Source organism: Kogia breviceps, chromosome 7, assembly GCF_026419965.1.
Source record: "Kogia breviceps isolate mKogBre1 chromosome 7, mKogBre1 haplotype 1, whole genome shotgun sequence".
In the NCBI taxonomy this organism is placed as follows: Eukaryota; Metazoa; Chordata; class Mammalia; order Artiodactyla; family Physeteridae; genus Kogia; species Kogia breviceps.
This window is the reverse complement of record NC_081316.1, coordinates 54841843-54866527: the sequence shown is the minus strand read 5'-3', so window position 1 is coordinate 54866527 and position 24685 is coordinate 54841843. Positions and strand designations below refer to the sequence as shown.

Here is a 24685-nt window from a genome sequence, read left to right as displayed (position 1 = left end):
TTGTAGAGATGTGGATGGATCTAAAGACTTATACAGAGAGAAGGAAGTCAGAAAGAGAAAAGCAGATATCATATATTAATGTATATATGTGGAACCTAGAAAAATTGTTCAGATGAACTGGTTTGCAGGGCAGAAATAGAGACACACATGTAGAGAACAAACGTATGGACTCCAAGGGGAGAAAGTGGAGGGGTGGTGGTGTAATGAATTGGGAGATTGGGATTGACATATATACAGTAATATGTATAAAATGGATAACTAATAAGAACCTGCTGTATAAAAAAATAAAAATTAAATTAAAAATTTTAAAAAATCAATATTCCAAAGCAGCATACTGTAGGTGGCATGTCTTGAACTCTTTCATCCCCCCACCGCTCTTCTCTTTGATTAGAAATCCCCACTTATCCTTGCTGTATTCAGAGTTGAGCCCTATCTCTCTCTCCTACTGTGATAGTCTTGACACTTATTTCTATAGTTCTAAAGTTCCTTACTGTTTTAACAAGTGTCAGAATGATTTTTTAACATTAGCAATAATGAACATTAATTTCCATTTATTATCCGACTCATCAAATTTTTAAAATATCTCCCCTAGTTTTAATAAAACTAAAATATTTTAAAAAATATTTTTGCTTTGTTATGCATAACATAAATGCTGAAAGGCACTTTCCTTCCATATGTCCTTTATCCAAATGTTCAGCACTTTTCTGATTGTATTAGTAGAAGGTGACTCCCACTGATCCCATACACACGGAGTAATTTGGATTGGAAACGCTTTAGTTAATTATCCTTTATTTGTAGAACTATATTCACAAACATCCTTATTAACAGATAAGTGGGGTATATTTGTCTCTGTCCGTGAAAATGTCATACCAAAGCACATCTTACTTTCTCAGTGGTGATTCCATACCAGTCTCATCTCTCTCTCACCAACTGAAGAGTGCTTAGCAGCACCTGGCACATTAGGAGTTCAACAAACAAGGGCAATTACTATTATCAAGATATGAACTTTAATTTTTTCAGCTTTGTTATTTTTCCTGAGTCTTCATTGCAAAAACGTCTTATTCTGCCCTGCGTTTGCTTTACCTTCCCTTGCTCATTCTCAACTGACTTCTCTCCTTATCATCAAGAGTGACTTGCAATCTGCAGTTAATGAAACAGAGATAATGATATTCTCTATGTTAAGGCATCATGCAGTAGTTCTAATACACTAGAATTTTATCGTGGGGCACTCTATACTATTTATCCAATGGGTGATGTAATGAGGTCTAAAAGACAAAAAAATATATAATAGCAAGTAAGTGATCAAGAAATATTAGGTCCCTTCCTATAGCTTCATTTTTACAGCTGAGGACAACGAGGCCCAGAAATATAAGTTGTCACAGCTAAGTTCCACAAAAGGGGGAGGGAGGGGAAACTGGCTTTTATTTCTTGTCATAGTTCTCCTTTTCTGGGCTATTCATTTGGTTATGTGTCTTAATCACCCATCTAACAAATCCACGAGGATCATCAATGTATTTGGCATCTGTCAACCGCCCAGATACGGTAACACAGTAAACATTTTGGTGAAGCATAACTGTTTTGTTGCCTTCCCCTTGAATTGTATTGTATGTGGTGTGCCAAAAAATATTGTTCGTCATTTGTCTCACAGTCTCATACATGTTTGGAGATGACCATTGACTTTTAGGCCTTGCCGTTTTTCAGGGCCTTGATAATCCTTTAACAGGTAAAAGAAGCACTCTGGAATGTAACTCATTGGAGTCTAGAATTATAATTTTAGTATATTCCTACCTAAATCCTACCCAATATTGGTACCAATTGGACGAGGATAAACATTGATCGCAATAAACACTCACAAGAATAAACATTCATCAAGAAACTAGGAGGCATTCAGGGATTATGATTTTGTAGCGTTTAGAAATCCATCCTGGATTACAGAAACCCGGTCGGAGACTACCTGGTTCACAAACAACATTTCAAAGAGGAGGGGCTTGGAGGAGGCGGGGCCGGACAACCAAACGCGAGAATACGCCCCAGCGCATGCGCAGCCATTAGCGGATAACTCCCATTTGCTAGGTAGGGGAGGAAAGTGAGAAGCAGTCTACAATTTTAAAATTTCTCTTCGCAACCGAAAATTTGATTGTGATCAGTTCCGTGAATAATGTGAGAGCGTTATTCTCCGAGTTCAAGATTAAGGACACTTGGCAAACACCGCTAAACCAAGAGGTGACTTCTCGTCTCGTCCCCCGTCTCCTGGGACATTGATAGTCTAGTCCATTCCACAGACTTTCGAGTCCTTGCAGCGGGTCGGGGATCGAAGGATTGGGCCAATAGCGGCTGAAACGTCTTTGGAAGGAGGAAGGGGGTGAGGGGGCATCCCTCTGAGTTCCGCCTCTCCTTTTTCGAGGCGGTCGTGGGGAAGGGGGACGTACGAAATATTGCCCTCGAAAGCCAAGGATCACACCTCTCCGTGCAAACTGCCGGGAGGGCGGCGGGAAAAGGGCAAGACGGGAGTGGGGAAAGGGAAGGATCCAGGAAGCCGCGCGGGAGGGCGCGCGCGCGCGCCCCTTTTTCAGCAGTGTGGCGGGGTCGCACGCACGCCCGCCTCGGCGGCTGGGCGCGGTTTGCGACAGTGGGGGGAGTGGTGGAGGTGGCGGCGGCAGTGGCAACTTTGCGGCAAGCTCTGGACGGGCTTGCTTGACGGCGGTGTGGCGGAGGCCCCGCCCTAGGCGGCAGGAACCTGGAGGGAGGCGGAGGAATATGTCCGAGAGGGAAGTGTCTACAGCGCCGGCGGGAACAGACATGCCTGCGGCCAAGAAGCAGAAGCTGAGCAGCGACGAGAACAGCAACCCGGACCTCTCTGGAGACGAGAATGTGAGTGCAGCACTGAGCAGTCCGGACGGGACTTTGGAGTGAAAGTTTCAGATTCTTTTTAAACTGTAGGCGCGGGGGCGGGCAGGCGGCTGTGGGGGGAGGGAGAGGTGTCACCCTCTACTCAGGAAAACGCGGGCGTGGAGAACATCGACCTTGTCTCTACGGGGATTTTGAGCTGCGGCCGAGAGCGAGCGGAAACTTGACGAAGGAGAGTGGTTTAAGAGAGAGCGTGGTGGTGGAGGTCAGAGGGCTCTGAGATCCTTTGGCGTGCATGCGGAGTGTCTGGGCCTTTAGACAGATTTTGGGAGAGTGAGGATCTGAGATTCCAGTAGTTTAAAAGGCAAGTTAGAGGTTTTTCTAAGACAGTTGGAAGGAGGAGCCAGCGTGTGTTAATGGACTTTTAAAAAGGAATTTAGGGGCCGTGTCACTCTTAGACCCTTACCGACTGTCCAGGATGGGGAGAGTAGCTCTTAGACGTAAGAGATTTCGGTGACTCTTTTAAAGGGGCTTTTGTGTCCGCTCCTGTCTTGTCCGTGGAGAAGGGGCGTGCCTGACAGTCGGCTTCTCTTCAGGAGGAGGAAAATTGAGAGGGTCGTCTACTGACTTGGAGGGGGAGACGACCCTTGAGGAAGGAATGAGAAGGGACAGTTACTCTTTTGTAAGTTTTCACTAAGATAAAGGGGATGACCTGGAAGATTTTAGGCCACTGTGGTCAGGGTAGATGTCTTTAGTTGTGGGCTCGTGGCTTCGCATGTGTAAGGTGTTTTGGAATCAGATTTTTTTTTTTTAAACTCTTAAATGGATCTTGGTAATACTCTAGTCCGTCCCAACAGTTGATCGCAGTGTTTTTAGGTGAGACGCCAGTAATGACCGAACTGACATTAATTTTCAGTTTCATGTTTTAAGTTAATATCCAATAAGGTCAGCAAAATGTCTTCACAGTTCATTCAACGAATTTATTCTGAAATGTGAACCCTCCGGGGTAACAACATCTAATTATCTTTTTCAAACCTTTAAAGTGTTATATAGGAGGGTAGTGTAAGTTCTTCTTTTTCTCAGTTTAGCTAGTTTTAAGAGTAAATATTGTACCTTACACACCCAGTTCCTAAGTTCTACATCACTGCATCACCGACTGAAGCATATATATGGCATGGTGTCAAGACCAGAATTTTCACTGAACAGATGGGAAAGAATTCTTTTTGCAGATAGAAGAAAGATATTTGGGAAATTGACCGTTTGTGGGATTTGGACTTGAAATTTCTGGAAGGCTTAGGTGTTGAATGTTACTTTAAATCTGTTTTTTTTCCTGTTTGTGCTTCCCAATCTTATTATATATTGGGATCTAACGTTTTTGACCCTCTTCATTCCAGTCCTTGGTGTCTGTTTTTTTTCCCACCTCTTCTTAAATTTCTCTAGGCAGATTAGGTCAGTGACTAGGAGCACAAACTGGATCTCTTAGGTTAAAATCCCCACTCTACTGCTTACCGGTTGCTTGATCTTGAGCAAGGTGCTTGACCTAGTTGCCTTATCTTAAAAATGGGGATAATAACGGTATTTACCTCATGGGATGTTTGTGAGGATTAGATGAGATAATAGGTAAAGTGCTGAAAAGAGTGCCTGCCCCTTAATAAGTACCATACAAGTGTTAATTACTATTATTTCTTTTGTAATCACATTGTCTAGACTTATGTTTCTGGCCCTTCCACATACTAATCAGGCAGAAATGTAATGAAAATGTCAATAACCTATTAGACTGAGGAAAATTTCAGGGGACCAAATAAATTGAAAAGTTATTTTCTTTTTACAGACCCTTAAGAGGAATGTACTCCTTGATGCATACTAAAGCTATTCAGAACTAGATGATTGGACTACACCATTGTTTTGGTTCCTCCATTTGGCTGGGACTTTTAACCTTTTTTGTGCCTTGGACACCTCAATAAATTCTGTAAAACCTTCTCAGAATAATAGTTTCAAATGTATAGAATACAATATATAAGATTACAAACAAAATCAGTGATAAAATTATTAAAAAGTTACAGAATTTTTTAAAACAAATTTAAGATTTGTTTTAATAAAGTGCTTTAATATCAAGTGCTTCTTTATCAGCACATTAAGTAACTAGGTCTAACAGTGACTCTGATAGTAATGATGGGCATAGACAATTTTTGAGATCCGCAACAACTATAATGTGATATAAAAATACTTGATTTCATTGGTGAGAAAGTCACAGTTACAGTAACATTAGCATGTATGCTGCCTGCATTATAATAGAAGGAAGTAATAGATTTCACTTAAAGATAGTGAAAATTAAAATGCAACTTTAAATTTATTTATGTATTTGTTTATTTTGCCGCTTAAGTTCACAAGTTCTCTGAATTTCATCCAGGGACCCAGATCTAGGACATAGGTTAAGGGAAGCGAGTAGAGAACTCTGTATAAAAATGAGTTCAGAAAAAGCTAACAAGGGCAGTGGTTTTACTCTTGAGGGAGCCAAATAATGACAGGAAGGCCAAAAGCAAGTGGAGGAAAGAATGTGGTGTTTTTGAGTTGGAGTGAAGGTAGTCTGAGCACTTGCTATGGTTAAAGTGAATCAAATAATTGAAAGGACATTAAAATTTTTTTCAATTGAGGTATAATTGACTAATAACATTATATTATTTCAGATGCACAACATAATGATTCGATATTTGTATACATTGCAAAATGATTAGCACAATAAATCTAGTTAACATCTGACCTATTTTAAGTTTGTTTTATATGTATCTGCCATTCTATTAACTTTTTCATATGACTGCAGAGTAGTTAGTTCATGGAAGAATACTAATTGTTGTCTGGTAGTGAGATCAGAATGCTGAATCTGGAGATGTGTCTTTTGTTTAAGCAGCCTGTGGCAAGTTTAAGGGCCAAATTACTATCCCCATTTCCTTGTTGAGCAAATGCAGATGGTAGTGCCATATCTGTTGCATAGTACCATTCAGTATTTTGAGGAGGGGCCAAGGTGGAAGTCAGCTTGTACACATATTAGATACTTAGGAAAGGTTTGAATTTAAAGATAAAATGAAAGCATTGTGACTGTATTTCATTTCCATTTGACTGTGTGATTTCCATTTGATCTTGATTTGCCTATTTGAGGAGATGGGTAAATTAAGTGGGTAAAAGTTTATACACACACACACACACACACACACACACACATATACATGTAATGTGCCCCAATTGTTAACAATTTTTTGTGTGGCTTCTTGATTAGCAGTTGAATTTTTAGAATGGAAAGAAGAATTTTCCAGACTGGGAAGAAGCTAGTGAATAAATGTCTAACCGTTTTATTATTTCATTTCTCTAGTGTTGAAAGATAATTTTCAGAAAAAGAATAAATTTTCAGAAACATTTTATTTTACTCATATGAGGGAACTGGGCAAGTGTAAGTCAAACGGTACAAATGTATATGGATTAAAGGAATGTAGAGATGAAATTGCAAATGGAGACAAAAACTTTTCTTCAGCGTGAAAGGGAAGACATTTTGAACCTCTACCTTTGGATTATGCAGTGTAAGAGATGTAAGATTGTTGAAAGGCAGTGAAGGGGGTTAGAATCTGATAACACGGAAGAGTGTGCAGTAGTTACATAGTTTTCCAGTGAAACACAAAATTGTTTTCTACACTAGGTTTTAACTTTGTAAATACAACTGAAAGGTAGGGAGAAATAGAGATTAACAGTGATTTCAGGACTTCCCCAGTGGTCCAGTGGGTAAGAATCTGTACTTCAAATGCGGGGGTCCGGGTTTAGTTTCTGGTCAAGGAACTAGATCCCACATGCATGCCACAACTAAGACCCCGGGCAGCCTAAATAAATAAATAAATATTAAAACAACAACAACAACAACAAAAACCCAGTGATTTCAACCTAGGAACTGAACTCTAAAGTTTTACATTTCTATATCTATAAAAGCTGATTATATTTACTTTAAATTACAGTCTAGATATTGAGCATTACTATGTGCCATCTATCCACTTCATTCTCTTTTTTCACCCTAGATAACCAGTATATTTTAGAATGATTTGTGTATTTTTTTAAAAAAACGTTCCATTTTGGTAAGAACCATTCGTTTTGAAAAACCACCCCTAAGAACTACTGTATAATACCATATAGTTTTTAAGTGAATTAATATGAATTTTTAATATACTTTTTGATACTCCAGTTAATTTTTAACGTTCTGTAATATCATAAAACCAACTTTAGGAAGCAATAATTTAAAAATAACCTGTAAGACAATGGTTCCTAATATGTGTTCTCATAGGTGTTAATAGGCACTCCATGAAAAAAAGCTTCTTCTGGAATGAATTTAGTAACTACTGCCCTAAGGTGATATAGGTTTAAATAAATCTCTTTATTCCAAGGAACACTTGGAATGTGTAATCAAAGGAGATAGTGAAATCCTCTTCTCAGAGTAGAGGACCATTAATATAGCTTGTGGACTGGAGACAGGGTATAAATTAGGTGAATTTTCAAGGTTTCCTGCAGTCATTTCTACATTTAGAAGGATTTTACTTTACAGTGAGTTTCTGGAGCTCTATTATGTGAGTATTTTAGATCTGTGAGTCAAATTTCACTTGTATATAGCATATAACATGTAGAACCTAAAAAAATTCTAAATCGTTTAAGTGTTGTAAATAAGCAGAGTTTGAATGATAATCAGGATTTTCATCTAAAGTAGGAAGCACTAACACTGCAACCTCAAACGGCCACCCACTCCCATGCTCCAAACTGAGCAGCAGTCAAATAAATTATGAAGACATGTAGGTCAGTCAGATTTAGGAGTCATTGCTTTTGGTTTTGAGTCCCAGCAGCCCTAACCAGCAAGACACCATTTAGGGTCTCTAAGCAACACTTCCTTATCTAACAGTACCTTGTATGAAGAACAGTAAAGATAAAATGAGGCAATGTAGTAAAGTGGCTGGCACAGACCAGTGCCTTGTTATTTAAAGGCAGTATTATTCTTACCATTAGCATCATCATGGTTAGCTTTTTTGTTTATATTTTTGCTGGAATATCAAATATCCACAAATCCTAATGTGTTTATTTTTTATTTTTATTTGGAGACAAGAATAAATTTCTTCATTTCTTGCAGGATTTATTAATTAATTCTTTTAGGCCAGTCAGTAGCTACCAAGTATGAACTCATTTCCTGAGTACAGTATTGTTGTTTCATATAATTTTTTCTGATTTGCTGCTCATAGGATGATGCTGTCAGTATAGAAAGTGGTACAAACACTGAACGCCCTGATACACCTACAAATACGCCAAACGCGCCTGGAAGGAAAAGTTGGGGGAAGGGAAAATGGAAGTCAAAGAAATGCAAATATTCTTTCAAATGTGTAAATAGTCTCAAGGTATGTACAGAAAGACACAGTCTGTGTGCTGAATGATGGGCTCCAGAGTTATTTCTCAGCGGTAAACATTTTATGCTCAAGATACTCTGTCAAGTTAAAAATATTATAAAATTATAATAATCTGAAGTTTTGTTTGTAGGGCAGACTGCATAGTTATTATAATCCATTCCACATTTGTTTAGCTTTTTTGTTTGTTTGTTTTACATTAAATGGGTAGTACCTAGTATTGCATCTGATTTTTCTTTACTGTTTTTATTGATTTTGAGAAATGTTACTCTTCATAGTTTGGTAAAACTTAAAAGCGTAAGCCACTTCCTGGTACCTGTTACTGAAAAAAACTACATGTGACTCATTAACTTTGAGTTAGCATAAATTGAAACAGATGTCTTACTTTGTGCAGTCTTTAAAAATTCAACTCTTTTATTTGTAATTGTTTTCAAAGAAAAAGGTAGAAATTTAAAATTTTTTTGAGTATTCAATATTTGGAAAAAATAATAGGTTGGAGTTATTTAGATTACTGCCTTCCTCAATAGTCTTTTTATTTTTAAAAAGGATTACTGATATTTACTTTAAATGTTTTACATGTATTCATTTCCTATTTTTTAAATTTGGGGGTGTTTTTCCTGTGCTGAGCAAAAATATACATTATATTATCTTATACATATGTTAGATAGATTCTTTTTAAAATATCTAAATATACTTTAAAGTCTTCGGAAAGCATAAGAAGCTATGGCTTTATGGAAATTATTTTCCTGTCTGTGTAGCAAAATTCATTGCTCAGTGTGTCAAATTATATTGTCTTGAAAGTAGGGAAATTAATCTCAGTGGTTGTTGTTGTTTTTTCCTTCTTCTAAAGCAAAGTGTCCATTGTAGTTTCATGTTAATATTTATGTATATTAACCTATTTTTACGTAGTATATCTGGAAGGTGGTTTTAACTGCCATTTGGATATTTTGATTAAATATTTCCAAAGCCTAAAGCTATGGCTTTTTAAAGGATAAGAAATAAATGCTGTTATACTTTAAAAGTGAAAACAGTGCCTTAAAGTGAATATGAAAGTTACTATTAAACACCAGGAGATTGCCAGTATAATTAAGGCTGAAAAATAACTTTGTGAACAAAACTGAATACTTGTAGTACAGGGAACTCTGCTCAATATTCTGTGGTGGCCTAAATGGGAAAAGAATTTGAAAAAGCTGTATATGTATGGCTGAATCACTTTGCTGTGCACCTGAAACTAATACAACATTGTTAATAAACTCTACTCCAATGTAAAATAAAAATTTAAAAAAACCTGAATACTTGTTTATTGTACATCTCCTTAAAGTAGCCTCTTGGTAACTGTGAAGTTACAGCCCACTGCCTACCCTGGCCCCCACTGTTCAAGTATTCTTGTTCATTATAAAACTTCTTGGATTGTTTTTCTTTAAGGACCCAAATTCAAGGTTATTTAAAGTTGTTTCTATAGAACTGTAGAAAGCAGTGATTTGAATGGAGTCTGATATGCTTCACTGCACGATGGAAATTAAACCTAATAAAGTTTAATGTGTACTGGAGAAACTATATTAACTGTTAGGTTATTTGTTATTTCAGAAAAATAAGTTGTGTCCTTATGTCCTAAAGGATTAAATGCCTTTGCCACAATTTTCCATTTTATTTTGATTCAGAAGTGTGTGGTTGGGTTTAAGTATATAGAAGGCAACTATCAAAGTGTTTTCATTGATGAGTACTTGTTACCTAACCTTTAATTTAAATCTTTAATTGTTATAAAGCTTTATCATGCACCAGTATTTTAAAATGTGAAAACTGTACTAACAGATACCTTTTAAGTGTCAGAAGTCAGTTTATGTATGATATATAAAACGGCAGCTTGCATTTTGGAAAAAAGTTATAATGGGAATGGTCAGTTTAGTACCATTTTTTGGTTTCTAAAATATATTAATTTTTATTATTTCTTGGTTATTTTATAGGAAGATCATAATCAGCCATTGTTTGGAGTTCAGTTTAACTGGCACAGTAAAGAAGGAGATCCATTAGTGTTTGCAACTGTAGGAAGCAACAGAGTGAGTGTTTGGCATTTGGCTTATCAGAGTCTGGTGTTAATATAACATTGAAGTGTAATGATTTTGAAGTAAACTTTGTATAGCTGGTTTGACAATATTGAACCTTTATGTAAAAGTGAAGCATTCTAGAAACTGACAAAATTAAAAGTAATATTCATGACTGAAAATATATCTTTATTTCATATATACTCCCAATTGTTCATGAAACAGGTTTCTATTTACATTTTGTACTCATATTTTGTTTTGAGTGGCTGAAAAAATTGACCTTGCTTGTTAGAAGTGACTGTAATAAATAGTTGTTTGTCAGTTTAGGATAAGAAGTCTGTGATTTCTTAAAAATAACAAACATAATTAGTTGCTCTCTGTAAATAGAAAGCATAAATCCAGTGGATTTATATAATAGTTACTGAAAATATTTTAATTATATGCAATAAACATTTGTTTTGAATTGTTTTTAGGAAGCCAGAGTATCTTGAACTGAGAGAATGCATGGAAAAAACCATGCTGGGCATGTTTTGATGTAAATGATTAAACTTTTTAGTTAAACCTGGGGCTGAAAAAGTGGATTGCAAAGACTTGTTTGTTTATTTCCATTCACTTCTAAATGAATGGGAAAAAGGAAGATTCCCTAGTGCTTACCAGGGAGAATCAGGAGTTTTCTGTTAAGCTGAAATCAATTCAGAAAAATTGTCCTCCTGATAAGTCTTTACTATATTAGCTGACATTCTGCTTGTTCATCAGTAATGTACTAAGAGTTATGAGAAGTAACAGAAAAATAGATTGGTGTATTTGGAAAAAGAAAGATGGAGGAAATTGACTAATTGGTATGGATTGACAATAAACAAAGTCACTTTCTTTACCTTTAGCACAAGAGGGGAGGGGAAGGAGGTGAATCTGAGACGTGTTCCATAAATTGTTATTTTAATTGAGTGAAATTAAATTTTATGCTTCTTTAGTAATTGTGCTAAGCTTTTTAGAGAAATAAAAGACCATGATTTTTAATGCACGCCATTTCCTATATTTGTTTGCTGTTTTAGTGTTAGTATTCTGTTCTCAATCAAAACTAACTTGGGAGCTTCCCTGGTGGCGCAGTGGTTGAGAGTCCCCCTGCCGATGCAGGGGACGCGGGTTCGTGCCCCAGTCCGGGAAGATCCCACATGCTGCGGAGCGGCTGGGCCCGTGAGCCATGGCCGCTGAGCCTGCGCGTCCGGAGCCTGTGCTCCGCAACGGGAGAGGCCACAACAGTGAGAGGCCCGCGTACCGCAAAAAAACCCAAAAAACACAAAAACTAACTTGGGAGTTGTCAGCTGAGTATTTTTCAAATGTCAGCATATTTCCAAGCTTTTTTCCTTTTTTATTCTGAAGGTTTGAGGATCATACAAACACACATGCATCTATTCTGGGCTAGAACTTTGCTATTCCTGTTTTCTAAAAAGTAAAATTTGGCTTTAAGTAATTTCCTGTAAGTCTTTAAGGAAGTTTTAATTACATTTAAGGCTCTGTTGCTTTTACTGGTCATTGAAGTTCTGAAAATTTGAAAAGTTATCAACTCAAGTCGATAACCTGGGATAACAGCTTTTTTTGGTGTTTAGCCAAATGTAGGTTGTGATATGTTGCTTGAAAACAACAATTCAGAGGGAAATTGATGTAGTTTGAAGAAGAGATTAAGGTTATTTTTCCAAAAATTGGGAACATAATCCATTAATTCATTAGAATCCACTTTTAAGACATCACTATAAGCCTGACTGTACTTCACTAACTTCACCATCATATTAGTATAATTAGAATTAGTATAATTTGTGCTCCAGTCTGCTCATTGTAATGTTCCAGGCTTTCTAACAAAAAGAATCCCTGTTCTCATTTAAAATGACATTGAATTATACATTACTGAATTATAAAAAGGTCTGCTGTTTGGACTTCTTTTTTTTTTTTTTTTTTTTTTTTTTTTTTTTTTTTTTTTTTTTTTTTGGTGGTACGCGGGCCTCACTGTTGTGGCCTCTCCCGTTGTGGAGCACAGGCTCCGGACGCTCAGGCTCAGCGGCCACGGCTCACGGGCCCAGCCGCTCCGCGGCATGTGGGATCCTCCCAGACCGGGGCACGAACCCGTGTCCCCTGCATCGGCAGGCGGATTCTCAACCACTGCGCCACCAGGGAAGCCCCTTCTTTTTTTTTAAAAAAAGAAAGAAAAGTAAAACAAAACAATCTCAAGACATCCTAGTTGGCATCCGTATAAGGATTTTTTTTAGAATATTAATGTAGCAGTTATCTTATTAATAGGTGATGATAGATGATTTAAATGATCTTTATAGAGTTCTTATATAGACTCTTATTAAGATTAATAACAGGTTATTGCTAACATGACTAAGTTGTAAGAAGAATGGAAAGAAATTTATAAAAATACTAAAAAAATTTAGTATTATAGAGTAAGCCTTCTGTATCTGTGGGTTCCACATCCACAGATTCAACCCAGTGTGGATCAAAAATATTCAGAAAAGAACATTCCAGAAAGTTCCAAAAAACAGAACTTGAATTTGCTTTGTGTTGGCAACTATTTATATAGCATTTACATTGTATTAGATGTCATAGTGGTCTAGAGATGACTTAAAGTATATGAGAGGATGTATGAGGTTATATGCATACACTATGCCATTTTATATAAGGAACTTGAGCATCCTCGGATTTTGGTATCTGTGGGGAGTTCTGGAAGCAATCCCCGGCAGATACCAAGGGACAACTGTACATAATTGAATAAAGTGTATATATTATTAATTTTAGAATACGTGATGAAAAGGCCACTGTATATCAGAAAGTTAATATTTGATGAGCAATGTCCATGAGAAAATTATTAGGCAAATTTTAGATTTCCTTTTTTAAAAAAATTTAATTAATTAATTAATTTTTGGCTGCGCTGGGTCTTCGTTGCTGTGCGTGGGCTTTCTCTAGTTGTGGCGAGCAGGGGCTACTCTTCATTGCTGTGGGCGGGCTTATTATTGCAGTGGCTTCTCTTGTTGCAGGTCACCAGCTCTAGGCACACAGGCTTCAGTAGTTGTGGCACACGGGCTTCAGTACTTGTGGCTCCAGACTCTAGAGCGCAGGCTCAGTAGTTGTAGCGCAGGGGCTTTGTTGCTCCATGGCATGTGGGATCTTCCTGGACCAGGGCTCTAACCTGTGTCCCCTGCATTGGTAGGCGGATTCTTAACCACTGCGCCACCAGGGAAGTCCTAGATTTCTTATATATAAAATTAATAATGCTCTAAAACTATCCAGAGATTTTAAAGCTTTAAAAGAGGATAAACCACAGGGATTCCCTAATGGTCCAGTGGTTGGGACTCCTTGCCATAGGCCTGGGTTCATTCCCTGGTCAGGGAACTGGGATCCTGCAAGCCTTGCGGTACAGCCAAAAGAAAAAAAAAAAAAAAAGATAAACTACAATTTTAGGGAGTAGTTATACTTTTCTGTGAGGTATTCAACTTTATTTACTTGGAAGAGTTGGTGCAATTACATGGATGAGATAAAAGTTGAAAACATTGGAAATAGAAACCATTATTATTACTGTAGTATTTAATATATTCTGAAAATTATGTAATGCATTAGGCTTTATAATAGCTTCCTTAAGTTTAAAGGAGCTCTTTTAAAGCAGTAGTTTCTGTAGCATCTTTGAGATACATTTGTGACTAAAATATGTTCAAAAGCTGAAAAATGTGTTTCTACATTTGAGATAAAATTTACTGTATTTTTGTTTTCATTAGGTTACCTTATATGAATGTCACTCACAAGGAGAAATCCGGTTGTTGCAATCTTATGTGGATGCTGATGTATCCTTTCCTGGATTTTCAATATTGTTGGCTAAAGAAATTGACTTTCAATAAGTACCCCAAAACTTTTGTAAATTAGTTAGCTCTCTAAAGTTATATTGTCCTTTCTTAACTTTAACCAATGCTATCCTTCACTGTCACCCCGAAAATTCCTAGTATCTAGTTTTCTTGATTGCTAGAAAGCCATTGTAGAGTGGATATGAAAGAGGACAGTGTGGGTATCTGGAGATGAGCATTGGAAATCCTGTAATAGAAAATGATAGCAGAAACTTCCTGTTTCTTTGACCTTGCTTGGAATTTTATCATTTCAGGGCAGTTATATTGGTGAACTTGGGTTAATCAGAAGCTGTGCCTGGCAGTCATACCAAGTATTTGGTCATCAGAGCCTACAGGGAAAAAATTAACATGTGCAGTTTGCTTAGGAAATACTGTAAAACATGGGTTTATAAAGAAAAAGCTTTAAAAAGCCAAAGGGTACAACAGTCAAAGCTTGTTGATAAGATTTCTTCCAGATCCACTTGAAAAAGCTAGCAAACAAGAAAAAGCAGGAACATTTAGTCTTCCCTTAGGTGATAAGAAGTGATCTGTAGCTGTACTTGGAAGGTCTCACACAGGAAAAGGTGGAAAACTGAATAGTTATTGATCTTTATCTAGCGGCACATAGAGTTACTGAGATAGAGCCAGGATCAGCAAATTACAGCCTATAGAGCTGGCCACCTGTATTTGTAAATAAATTTTTATTTGGGACACAGCCATGCCCATTCATTTACACATTGGCTATGGCTGCTTTCAAAAGACAGAGGTAAATAGTTATGCAAACAGCAAAATAGTAATCAAAACTGAGTAGAAGGACTGGATTTGTTTGATCATTTGGTATAGATTTTAGACCTAAAATCTCCATTGGTTAAACCTGGTAGTGTAAAGAAAAATGGGAGCTTTGTCAAAAACTTCAGCAGTTCTTTGGAGGTTTTTGTGTATAGTATTGTGATCATTGATGTGTTTACTTTTCAAAAACAAATTATATTTCTTAACTGGCTTTTCTTAGGCTGATGAGAACTTTTACACTTGTGCATGGACATATGATAGCAATACAAGCCATCCTCTGCTGGCTGTAGCTGGATCTAGAGGCATAATTAGGATAATTAATCCCATAACAATGCAGTGCATAAAGGTGGGTTTTCTTGTTAAATTATAGATCTTCTTTTTTTTTTGAATGCACACGTGCTAAAGCTTGTCATGTTAAATTTAAAACAGAGTCAATGTCTGTGCAATTTCTAATTTGGTTTGTACTTTGCCTATTGCTTCATTTAGACAAGTCTTTTGAGACCTTTGTCACATTTGGGTAATGCAAATTAAGGAATAAGTGGGAAAATTTTATCATTTGAACTATTTTCTTTTAAAATAATTTCTGTCCTTCTGTCTTGCTTTAGTCTGAGAGGCTTTAAATGAACAATAAGAAAAGAGTGAGCTCATTTTCCAAAATCCCCTAAATAGGGGGTATAGAGTCAAGAGCACCTTGTAAAGAACTGAAAAGTGAAGCCTTGGAAGTTGATACTAAAAGAAATTTCACAAATCATGTTAACCTTATGGGTACATTAGAATCACCTGATAATCTTTTAAATCCTTGCTTTGGCTCAGAATATCTGCAAATGGGACTTGAACATCTTTTATCTTTTCTTCAAGTTGGGTGCTTTTAATATGCAGGCAAGGTTGAGAACCACTATTTCAAGTGAAACTATTTTTCCATTCCCTAAGATTAATGAAAAAGAATTTATTGATTTTTATATGAAAGTTGAAGAAATGTTTTAAATTTATTATAGCACTATGTTGGCCATGGAAATGCTATCAATGAGCTGAAATTCCATCCAAGAGATCCAAATCTTCTTCTGTCAGTAAGTAAAGGTAAGAGAAACAAATGTTTCTTTAGTTCTATTATTTGGGAGTGAGTTTTTTATTTTAGGGACAAACTGTTCTAAGGAAAAAAGCCAAATTTGAACAGAAGTAAGTTTTAGAAAAATCTTAGCCTACATTAGCATCTTCAAACCAAGAATTGGAGGATGGGACCTTGAAATACACTGTTAACATACGATGTAAATAAAATAATTGGTACTGAGGATTAACTGTGTATTACCCTTATTTACCATATTGCATTATGATAGTTTTGGAACTTTATCTGCAATTGAATTATCATATTAAGCTTCATTAATTTTAAGTGGCAGATCACCAAAGTTATGACATTTTTAATAGTTTGAAGGTAGTTTTGCAAATCATCTTACCATTCTTTCCAATCATGTAGTAAGAAATAATGTATCTGAAGATCGATATTGCTTTTTTTGACTCTCTCTATATAAAACTTTTGTTTTATAAAGGATTCCCTGTAGAATTCCTTAAAATGCTAAGTTATCCAGTGTAAGCTCTTTGGAAATTTTCCCTTATTTATAAAGAGAAAGCATTGCTTTGCTCTGTATGGCTTTGTCGGCATTATAAGTTTATTCTGGGTTTAGACAGTCCTCTTAATCATTCTTAATTATTTCTGAGCTCTCTAAAATGGTTTGGGTTGTTCTTATCTCTACATTCTGTTTTTGATTGCCCTTTCTCGTTTCATTTCTACATTATTATTCTAGTCAAGTTTATTATTTTAATGACTTGTCACACTGATAACCTAACCCCCACAATTTGCTCATATTAAAAGATGTCCTCAAATTAAAACTCTTACATGAAACATGTTTCAGTGTGATTTTTCTTTAACTATCAAGGCTTGTTTGGAAATAGACACCTAAGAAGAGAGCTGATAACTTTTTCTCTTCTCTTAATAACATTAGCTGGGCTCAGGTATTCCTTTACAAGTAACATAGGCCATAATGCATTACTTGTTCTTAATGTCACAACTTTTTAACCCTGCTCTTCCCCCACTGTGTCAGTAAGAGCATTTTTCAAACAGCTTTTCAAAATGAATAGGAATTTTTCTGTAAGTAATGCTCAAGGAAGGAAAAGACAACCTATAGAAAAGGAAAAAATATTTGCAAATTATGTATCTAATAAGGGACTTCTATCAAGAGGTCATACAGCTCAGTTATAAAAAGACAACCAAATTAAAAACAGCCAAAGGTTTTGAATAGACATCTTTCCAGAGAACTTGCACAAATGTCCAGTAAGCACATAGAAAGGCACTCAGCATTATTAATCATTAGGGAAATGCAAATCAAAAACAGTGATACAGGCAAATTCTATCAAAGATTTAGAGAAGAGCTAACACCTATCCTTCTCAAACTCTTCCAAAATATAGCAGAGGGAGGAACACTCCCAAACTCATTCTACGAGGCCACCATCATCCTGATACCAAAACCAAAGACGTCACAAGAAAAGAAAACTACAGGCCAATATCTCTGATGAACAAAGATGCAAAAATCCTCAACAAAATACTAGCAAACAGAATCCAACAGCACATTAAAAGGATGATACATCATGATCAAGTGGAGTTTATCCCAGGAATGCAAGAATTCTTCAATATACACAAATCAATCAATGTGATACACCATATTAACAAATTGAAGGAGAGAAACCATATGATAATCTCAATAGATGCAGAAAAAGCTTTGGGGTTTGACAAAATTCAACACGCATTTATGATAAAAACTCTCCAGAAAGTAGGCATAGAGGGAACCTACCTCAACATAATAAAGGCCACATATGACAAACCCACAGCCAACATCATTCTCAATGGTGAAAAACTGAAACCATTTCCTCTAAGATCAGGAACAAGATAAGGTTGCCCAGTCTCACCACTATTATTCAACATAGTGTTTGGAAGTTTTAGCCACAGCAATCAGAGAAGAAAAAGAAATAAAAGGAATACAAATTGGAAAAGAAGAAGTAAAACTGTCACTGTTTGCAGATGACATGATACTATACATAGAGAATCCTAAAGATGCTACCAGAAAACTACTAGAGCTAATCAATGAATTTGGTAGAGTAGCAGGATACAGAATTAATGCACAGAAATCTCTTGCATTCCTGTACACTAATGATGAAAAATCTGAAAGAGAAATTAAGGGAACACTCACATTTACCATTGCAACAAAAAGAATAAAATACCTAGGAATAAACCTACCTAAGGAGACAAAAGAACTCTATGCACATTGTAAGACACTGATGAAAGAAATTAAAGATGATACCAACAGATGGAGAGATAGCCTATATTCTTGGATTGGAAGACTCAACATTGTGAAAATGACTATACTACTCAAAGCAATCTATAGATTCAGTGCAATCCCTATCAAACAATCAATTGCATTTTTCACAGAACTAGAACAAAAAATTTCTCAATTTGTATGGAAACACAAAAGACCCCGAATAGCCAAAGCAATCTTGAGAAAGCAAAACAGAGCTGGAGGAATCAGGCTCCCTGACTTCCGATTATTTTACAAAGCTACAGTAATCAAGACAGTATGGTACTGGCAAAAAAACAGAAATACAGATCAATGGAACAGGATAGAAAGCCCAGAGATAAACCCACGCACATATGGTCACTTTATCTTTGATAAAGGAGGCAAGAATATACAATGGGGAAAAGACAGCCTCTTCAATAAGTGGTGCTGGGAAAAATGGACAGCTACATGTAAAAGAATGAAATTAGAACACTGCCTAACACCATACACAAAAATAAACTCAATAGATTAAAGACCTAACTGTAAGGCCAGACACTATCAAACTCTTAGAGGAAGACATAGGCAGAACACTCTACAACATAAATCACAGCAAGATCCTTATTGACCCACCTCCTAGAGAAATGGAAATAAAAACAAAAATAAACAAATGGGACCTAATGAAACAGAAGCTTTTGCACAGCATAGGAAGCCATAAACAAGACAAAAAGACAACCCTTAGAATGGGAGAAAATATTTGCAAGCGAAGTAACTGACAAAGGATTAATCTCCAAAATATCCAAGCAGCTCATGCAGCTCAATATCACAAAATAACAACCCAATCCAAAAGTGGGCAGAAGACCTAAATAGACATTTCTCCAAAGAAGATATACAGATTGCCAACACACACATAATAGGATGCTCAACATCGCTAATCATTAGAGAAATGCAAATCAAAAACTACAATGAGGTATCACCTCAAACCGGTCAGTATGGCCATCATGAAAAAATCTACAAACAATAAATGCTGAAGAGGGTGTGGAGAAACCCTCTTGCACTGTTGGTGGGAATGTAAATTGATACAGTCACTCTGGAGAACAGTATGGAGAGTCCTTAAAAAACTAAAAATAGAACTACCATATGACCCAGCAGTCCCACTACTGGGCATATACCCTGAGAAAACCATAATTCAAAAAGAGTCATGTACCACAGTGTTCATTGCAACACTATTTACAACAGCCAGGACATGGAAGCAACCTAAGTGTCCATTGACAGATGAATGGATAAAGGAGATGTGGGACGTATATACAGTGGAATATTACTCAGCCATAAAAATAAGCGAAATTGAGTTATTTATAGTGAGGTGGATGGACCTAGAGTCTGTCATACAAAGTGAGGTAAGTCAGAAAGAGAAAAACATACCATATGTTAACATATATATGGAATCTAAAAAAAAAAATGGTTCTGATGAACCTAGAGCAGGACAGGAATAAAGAAACAGATGTAGAGAATGGACTTGAGGGGACAGGGAGGGGGAAGGGTAAGCTGGGACAAAGTGGGAGAGTAGCATTTACATATGTACACTGCCAAGTGTAAAATAGATGGCTAGTGGAAAGCAGGTGCAAGGCACAGGTAGATCAGCTCGGTGCTTTGCGACCACCTAGAGGGGTGGGATAAGGAGAGTGGGAGGGAGACGCAGGAGGGAGGGGATATGGGGATATACGTATGCATATAGCTGATTCACTTTGTTTTATAGCAGAAACTTATACAACACTGAAAAGCAATTATACTCCAATAAAGATGTTAATTTTTAAAAATGATACTACTTCACACCTACTAGGATGACGATAATCAAAAAGACAGACAATAAAATATGTTGACTAGGATATGGAGAATTGGAACCCCCCTCATCCATTGCTGGTGGGAATGTAAAATGTAAGGACATTGAAGAACAATCTGGCAGTCCTAAAAAGTTAAATATAGAATTACCACTCCTAGGAGTGTATATCTTCAAGAGAAATGAAAATATATGTCTGCACAAAAACTTGGACACAAATTGGAATCAAGAAATCATTTTTGTAGCAATGTTAATTTCCACTACTAACACAATATATTACTGCCTCTTAGTGTTACCTATGTAATATGTCAATATTCATGTACAGATGGACATTGCTATATTTCAAGCTCCGCATAGTATTATATTTATGAATATTGCTGTCTGTTTATTTTGTTGCTGATGTTTAGTGGAAAATTAGATTGCTCAAATTGTTACAGTTATAGCATGTTTGTAAGGTCTATAATACTCTAAAATTATGTCACTATGTATGTTTCAATCCTATTTGGGGATTTACTATAGAAATCTTATAAATCTACTTTGTCCTCTTCAATTTGTAAATGTGGATATGGTAGAGAGAAAAGCTAGTACCTTGTTCTATGGCATATGCAATAATCAAATTTAGGACCAGAGAAATATTTCTTTCTTATCTTGAAAGTATGAGCTCATACCTAGTTAAATCTACAGGTGATATAAATATTTTAAGTTCCTATATGGTATGGATTCCTTCTTAATCTTTACTGTGAGTAAGTTTAGTCCAAACTTTGGTAGCTTTTTCTTCTTTGAAGAGCTTTTGAAAGTCCACAGTAAATGAATGATAAAAGTTCATATTAATTTTTTTATGTCTGTACTAGATCATGCTTTACGATTATGGAATATCCAAACGGACACTCTGGTGGCAATATTTGGAGGTGTAGAAGGGCACAGAGATGAAGTTCTAAGTGCTGTAAGTTGAAAGCTACAGGGCAGTGACCTTCAGGTGTACAAAGCTGTGAACAATACCCATAGAACTCTTTCCTTATAAGAAAGCATGTGGTTTGTTTCATCTAGTCTGGCAGACAGTTATTTCATTTACTTGTGACAGAGAAGGTTTTAACTTACAGATGAAGAAGTAAAGCAAATAGGCTCTTTGTGTTTTATCTGTGCTCAGTGCCTGGATTCTCATGAACGAATACTATGAACCTGTTCTTTTCCTTTTTTAATCTAAAATCACCAAGTTAACTTTTGTTGTTTCTCAGTTATTAAAGGAAAAGGTTAACCTACTTGGCAATTAAGAAACTTTTTCATCTTTTATTTGAAGTTGAAATATAAGTTACTCATTTCTAGGAAGTGTTGTTCACACTGAGTTTTAGATAACTCTTCCCTTTGATGGCATGGTGTTATCTTTATACTTATGTATTATAATCTATTGATCTATTGTAATGATATAAATGTTTTCAGTCAAGTTTCAGATTTTTATGTTATTTCAGATTTCCTTGTGTTCCGTGTAGAGCTTACTTATTTAGTAGTCTTATAGCTCATTTCTTTTCTTCTTTTTTTAAAAAACTATTTAAAGGGGCACCATATTTTGAAGCATGTGACATTTTAATTGGAGGTACTAACTATTCCTATAGTTAGGGTTTGTATACTTTTGTGAGAATTATACCTACCTTAAAGGATTTTCTAGAACTTGCAACTTGGATTTTCTAGAAGTTGCAATAGCAATCTCCACCTGGCTCTATGTGTGAAAAGACTACTGTCCTTCCTTAAAAACTAATGAGAGCTCCTGGCTCTAAGGGTGTCTTGTTGCTGTTGACAGTGAGGTTATTAGGAAAAGAGCAGCTACCAGACTTGTGGATTCAATAAACACCAAACCTAAAGCTCTCAGGCTGTGTAAAACAGTGTTCATGATTAATTCAAAGGTTGGATTAACAGAATATCTAGTTTAGTGAGGAAAATACTCTCCTTAAATAGAACTCTCTACTGTTATTTCTTAAAATGAGAGCAGGAGTCTGTATCTCTTCTCTAACAATAGGAGTTCACTGCTAGAAGGATTGATGTGTGAGATTTTCCTTAACACATGTATGTACCATGCGCTAAATTAAATATCATCTCTGTGCCTCTGTCTCATCTATGAAATGAGGTGGATTAAGGTTATAATGGATGATCTGTTAGGAGCTTAGTAAAAATTAGTAAACAGCAAATGAAAAAGTTTATGTTATTTCCTTTTTTAGACATTTTTTCCTTTATTCATTCAAAAAGTGAACTCTAAAACCAAGATACCTGAAGTGTTGTGACTTAGGTGTACAAATAAAGTAAAATTTCAATTGTTTAAGGACTCATTTTCACATACAGATGTCAGTTTCATTGCTTGATCAGGGTTAGAGAAAGAAAAGTAACATAACCCTTTAGGTTTTTGTGTCATAGAATAATTGTTTTACCTCATCATTTGATTCACCTTAAAAATCAAGCAAAGGAAATATTTGAATAAAGATAATTGAATAGGTAAAATTAAATTCAGTTTACTTTTTTGCCTTCCATATTGTATAAGCTTATATATTGTGGTGGTGACACATCAGTTAAAATAAATCTCAAAAGCAGTAAAAACTTTGTGACTTATGGCCTACATATATGAAACCCAAAATGTTAGTATGGTGGTTTGAAATACAATTTTCACAATACTGGACATCAGATGAAAATTAGATAGCATAATTTGGGGAAGTAATTTATATATTTAATTTAAGCTTTTCTGTTTTACATACAGGATTATGATCTTTTGGGTGAAAAAATAATGTCTTGTGGTATGGATCACTCTCTTAAACTTTGGAGGATCAATTCAAAGAGAATGATGAATGCAATTAAGGAATCTTATGATTATAACCCAAATAAAACTAACAGGTAACAGTTGTAGTACTTAAAACAATTTGCTATCTCATGCTGTTGAATAGCGTTTTACTTTTCCCAAAATTATTGTATAAGTCTCCAACACTGATTTTAGAATTCCCTTTTAATAACTTTAAGGTATAACTTATATGCCATAAAATTCACTGATTTTAAATGGAAGGCCTTTATTTTTGTCTATATGTTTGTGGCTCATTTTTCAAAATCCCTTTCAGTTGTATTTTTATCTTAATTTAGTAGCACATTTCACTATTTTTATTTAGGTAAGCATGTGCTAATGTTATTAGCACTGCTTGTCAATACTGTAAGTTCTAATTCAAGACAGTAAATAATAATTTTATTTTTATTTTTCACTCAATGAAAGAGCTTTATTTTCAGTCCTTAAGTTTCATATGCCTTGAAACTATTATATTGATTATGTTTCTAAGAAAATAAATTATTTGAAAACTCACACATCTGTGGAAGATGATTATATAAACAGAAAAAGTAAATCATAATTTTAAATGGGGTTCTTAGCTTTAATTCATGATAACATAATGCTTTCCTTTAAATGATACTCACTTCATTAAATGGAGAAAATTCAAAAGCAGGAGCTTTGAACCAAGTGGGGGGGGACTAGCTGTGGGAACTTGGCAGTTTTCTTAGTATATTTTTGAAAAACCTCAACTCTTAATTCATTTACTGTCTTTTTCAGAATCTTATCAAGCTATTATTAACACTTTCACTGTGACTGTCATATGTTTGTAAATGTTAACTTTGTTTGCACTTTTCATTTTAGCAGAGTTAATTTTCTGGTTATCAAGCCAGATTATTAATAGATTGGTAGTTGAATTTGTAATTATCAGTGAATATTTTAATACACAGACACGCATCAGATCTCAAGCCGCTAAGAATTAGTATGACTTTCGATTTTTATTTTAAAACACCAGGGCTTAGTATAATATTCAGTTTATGTTTTTATATTTTCTAGAGCTCTGAAATAAATAAAAGTTATATTTTACAGCTTACAGAAAATAACAGTGAATTATGCTGGTCTTGAGAGAGGTTTAACCATAGATTATAATACATATTTGGCTAAAAAGTAATTAATAAAATTATAGCAGTTAAGAATTTATATCAGATCATTAATATCATTTTAATGTTTTAATAAAGAAAAAATCCAGGAGTTCCCTGGTGGCCTGGTGGTTAGGATTCCAGGCTTCCACTGTCGTGACCTGGGTTCAATCCCTGGTTGAGGAACTGAGATCCTGCAAACTGCAAAAAAAAAAAAAAGAAAAGAAAAGATCCCAGAATTTGAATTGGAAAGAGTATTTGAAATGATTCAGCCCAACATCCTTTTTATATATGAGGGAAAAGCAAAGAGAGGACATGTGGGTTGCCCAAGACACAACTAATTCATGGTATGTGATACTTCTGCAGTTACTTCAGTTTAAAAACTGAATCAGGGGCTTCCTTGGTGGCGCAGTGGTTGAGAATCTGCCTGCCAATGCAGGGGACACGGGTTTGAGAACTGGTCCGGGAGGATCCCACATGCCACGGAGCAAGTAAGCCCATGAGCCACAACAGCTGAGCCTGCGCTGTAGAACCCACGAGCCACAACTACTGAGCCCGTGTGCCACAACTACTGAGGCCCACACACCTAGAGCCCATGCTCTGCAACAAAAGGAGCCACCACAATGAGAAGCCT

At 35.9% G+C, this 24685-nt stretch overlaps 1 protein-coding gene across 3 annotated transcripts in view; it reads left to right on the top strand.

The window, feature by feature from the left end:
- The first annotated feature begins 2045 nt into the window (after nucleotides 1-2045).
- Nucleotides 2046-24685, top strand: part of EED (embryonic ectoderm development) — a 33770-nt gene continuing 11130 nt past the window's right edge. For 2 of the 3 annotated variants that reach the window (XM_067038321.1, XM_067038322.1), the window contains exons 1-8: nucleotides 2289-2871; nucleotides 8109-8261; nucleotides 10232-10324; nucleotides 14074-14139; nucleotides 15185-15310; nucleotides 15960-16041; nucleotides 20973-21064; nucleotides 22862-22995. In XM_067038321.1, the coding sequence (XP_066894422.1) occupies nucleotides 2758-2871; nucleotides 8109-8261; nucleotides 10232-10324; nucleotides 14074-14139; nucleotides 15185-15310; nucleotides 15960-16041; nucleotides 20973-21064; nucleotides 22862-22995 (860 nt within the window). In that variant the 5' untranslated portion in view covers nucleotides 2289-2757. Of the gene's footprint in view, nucleotides 2872-8108; nucleotides 8262-10231; nucleotides 10325-14073; nucleotides 14140-15184; nucleotides 15311-15959; nucleotides 16042-20972; nucleotides 21065-22861; nucleotides 22996-24685 lie in introns of all 3 variants that reach the window. The other variant, XM_059068515.2, reaches the window with a different exon arrangement.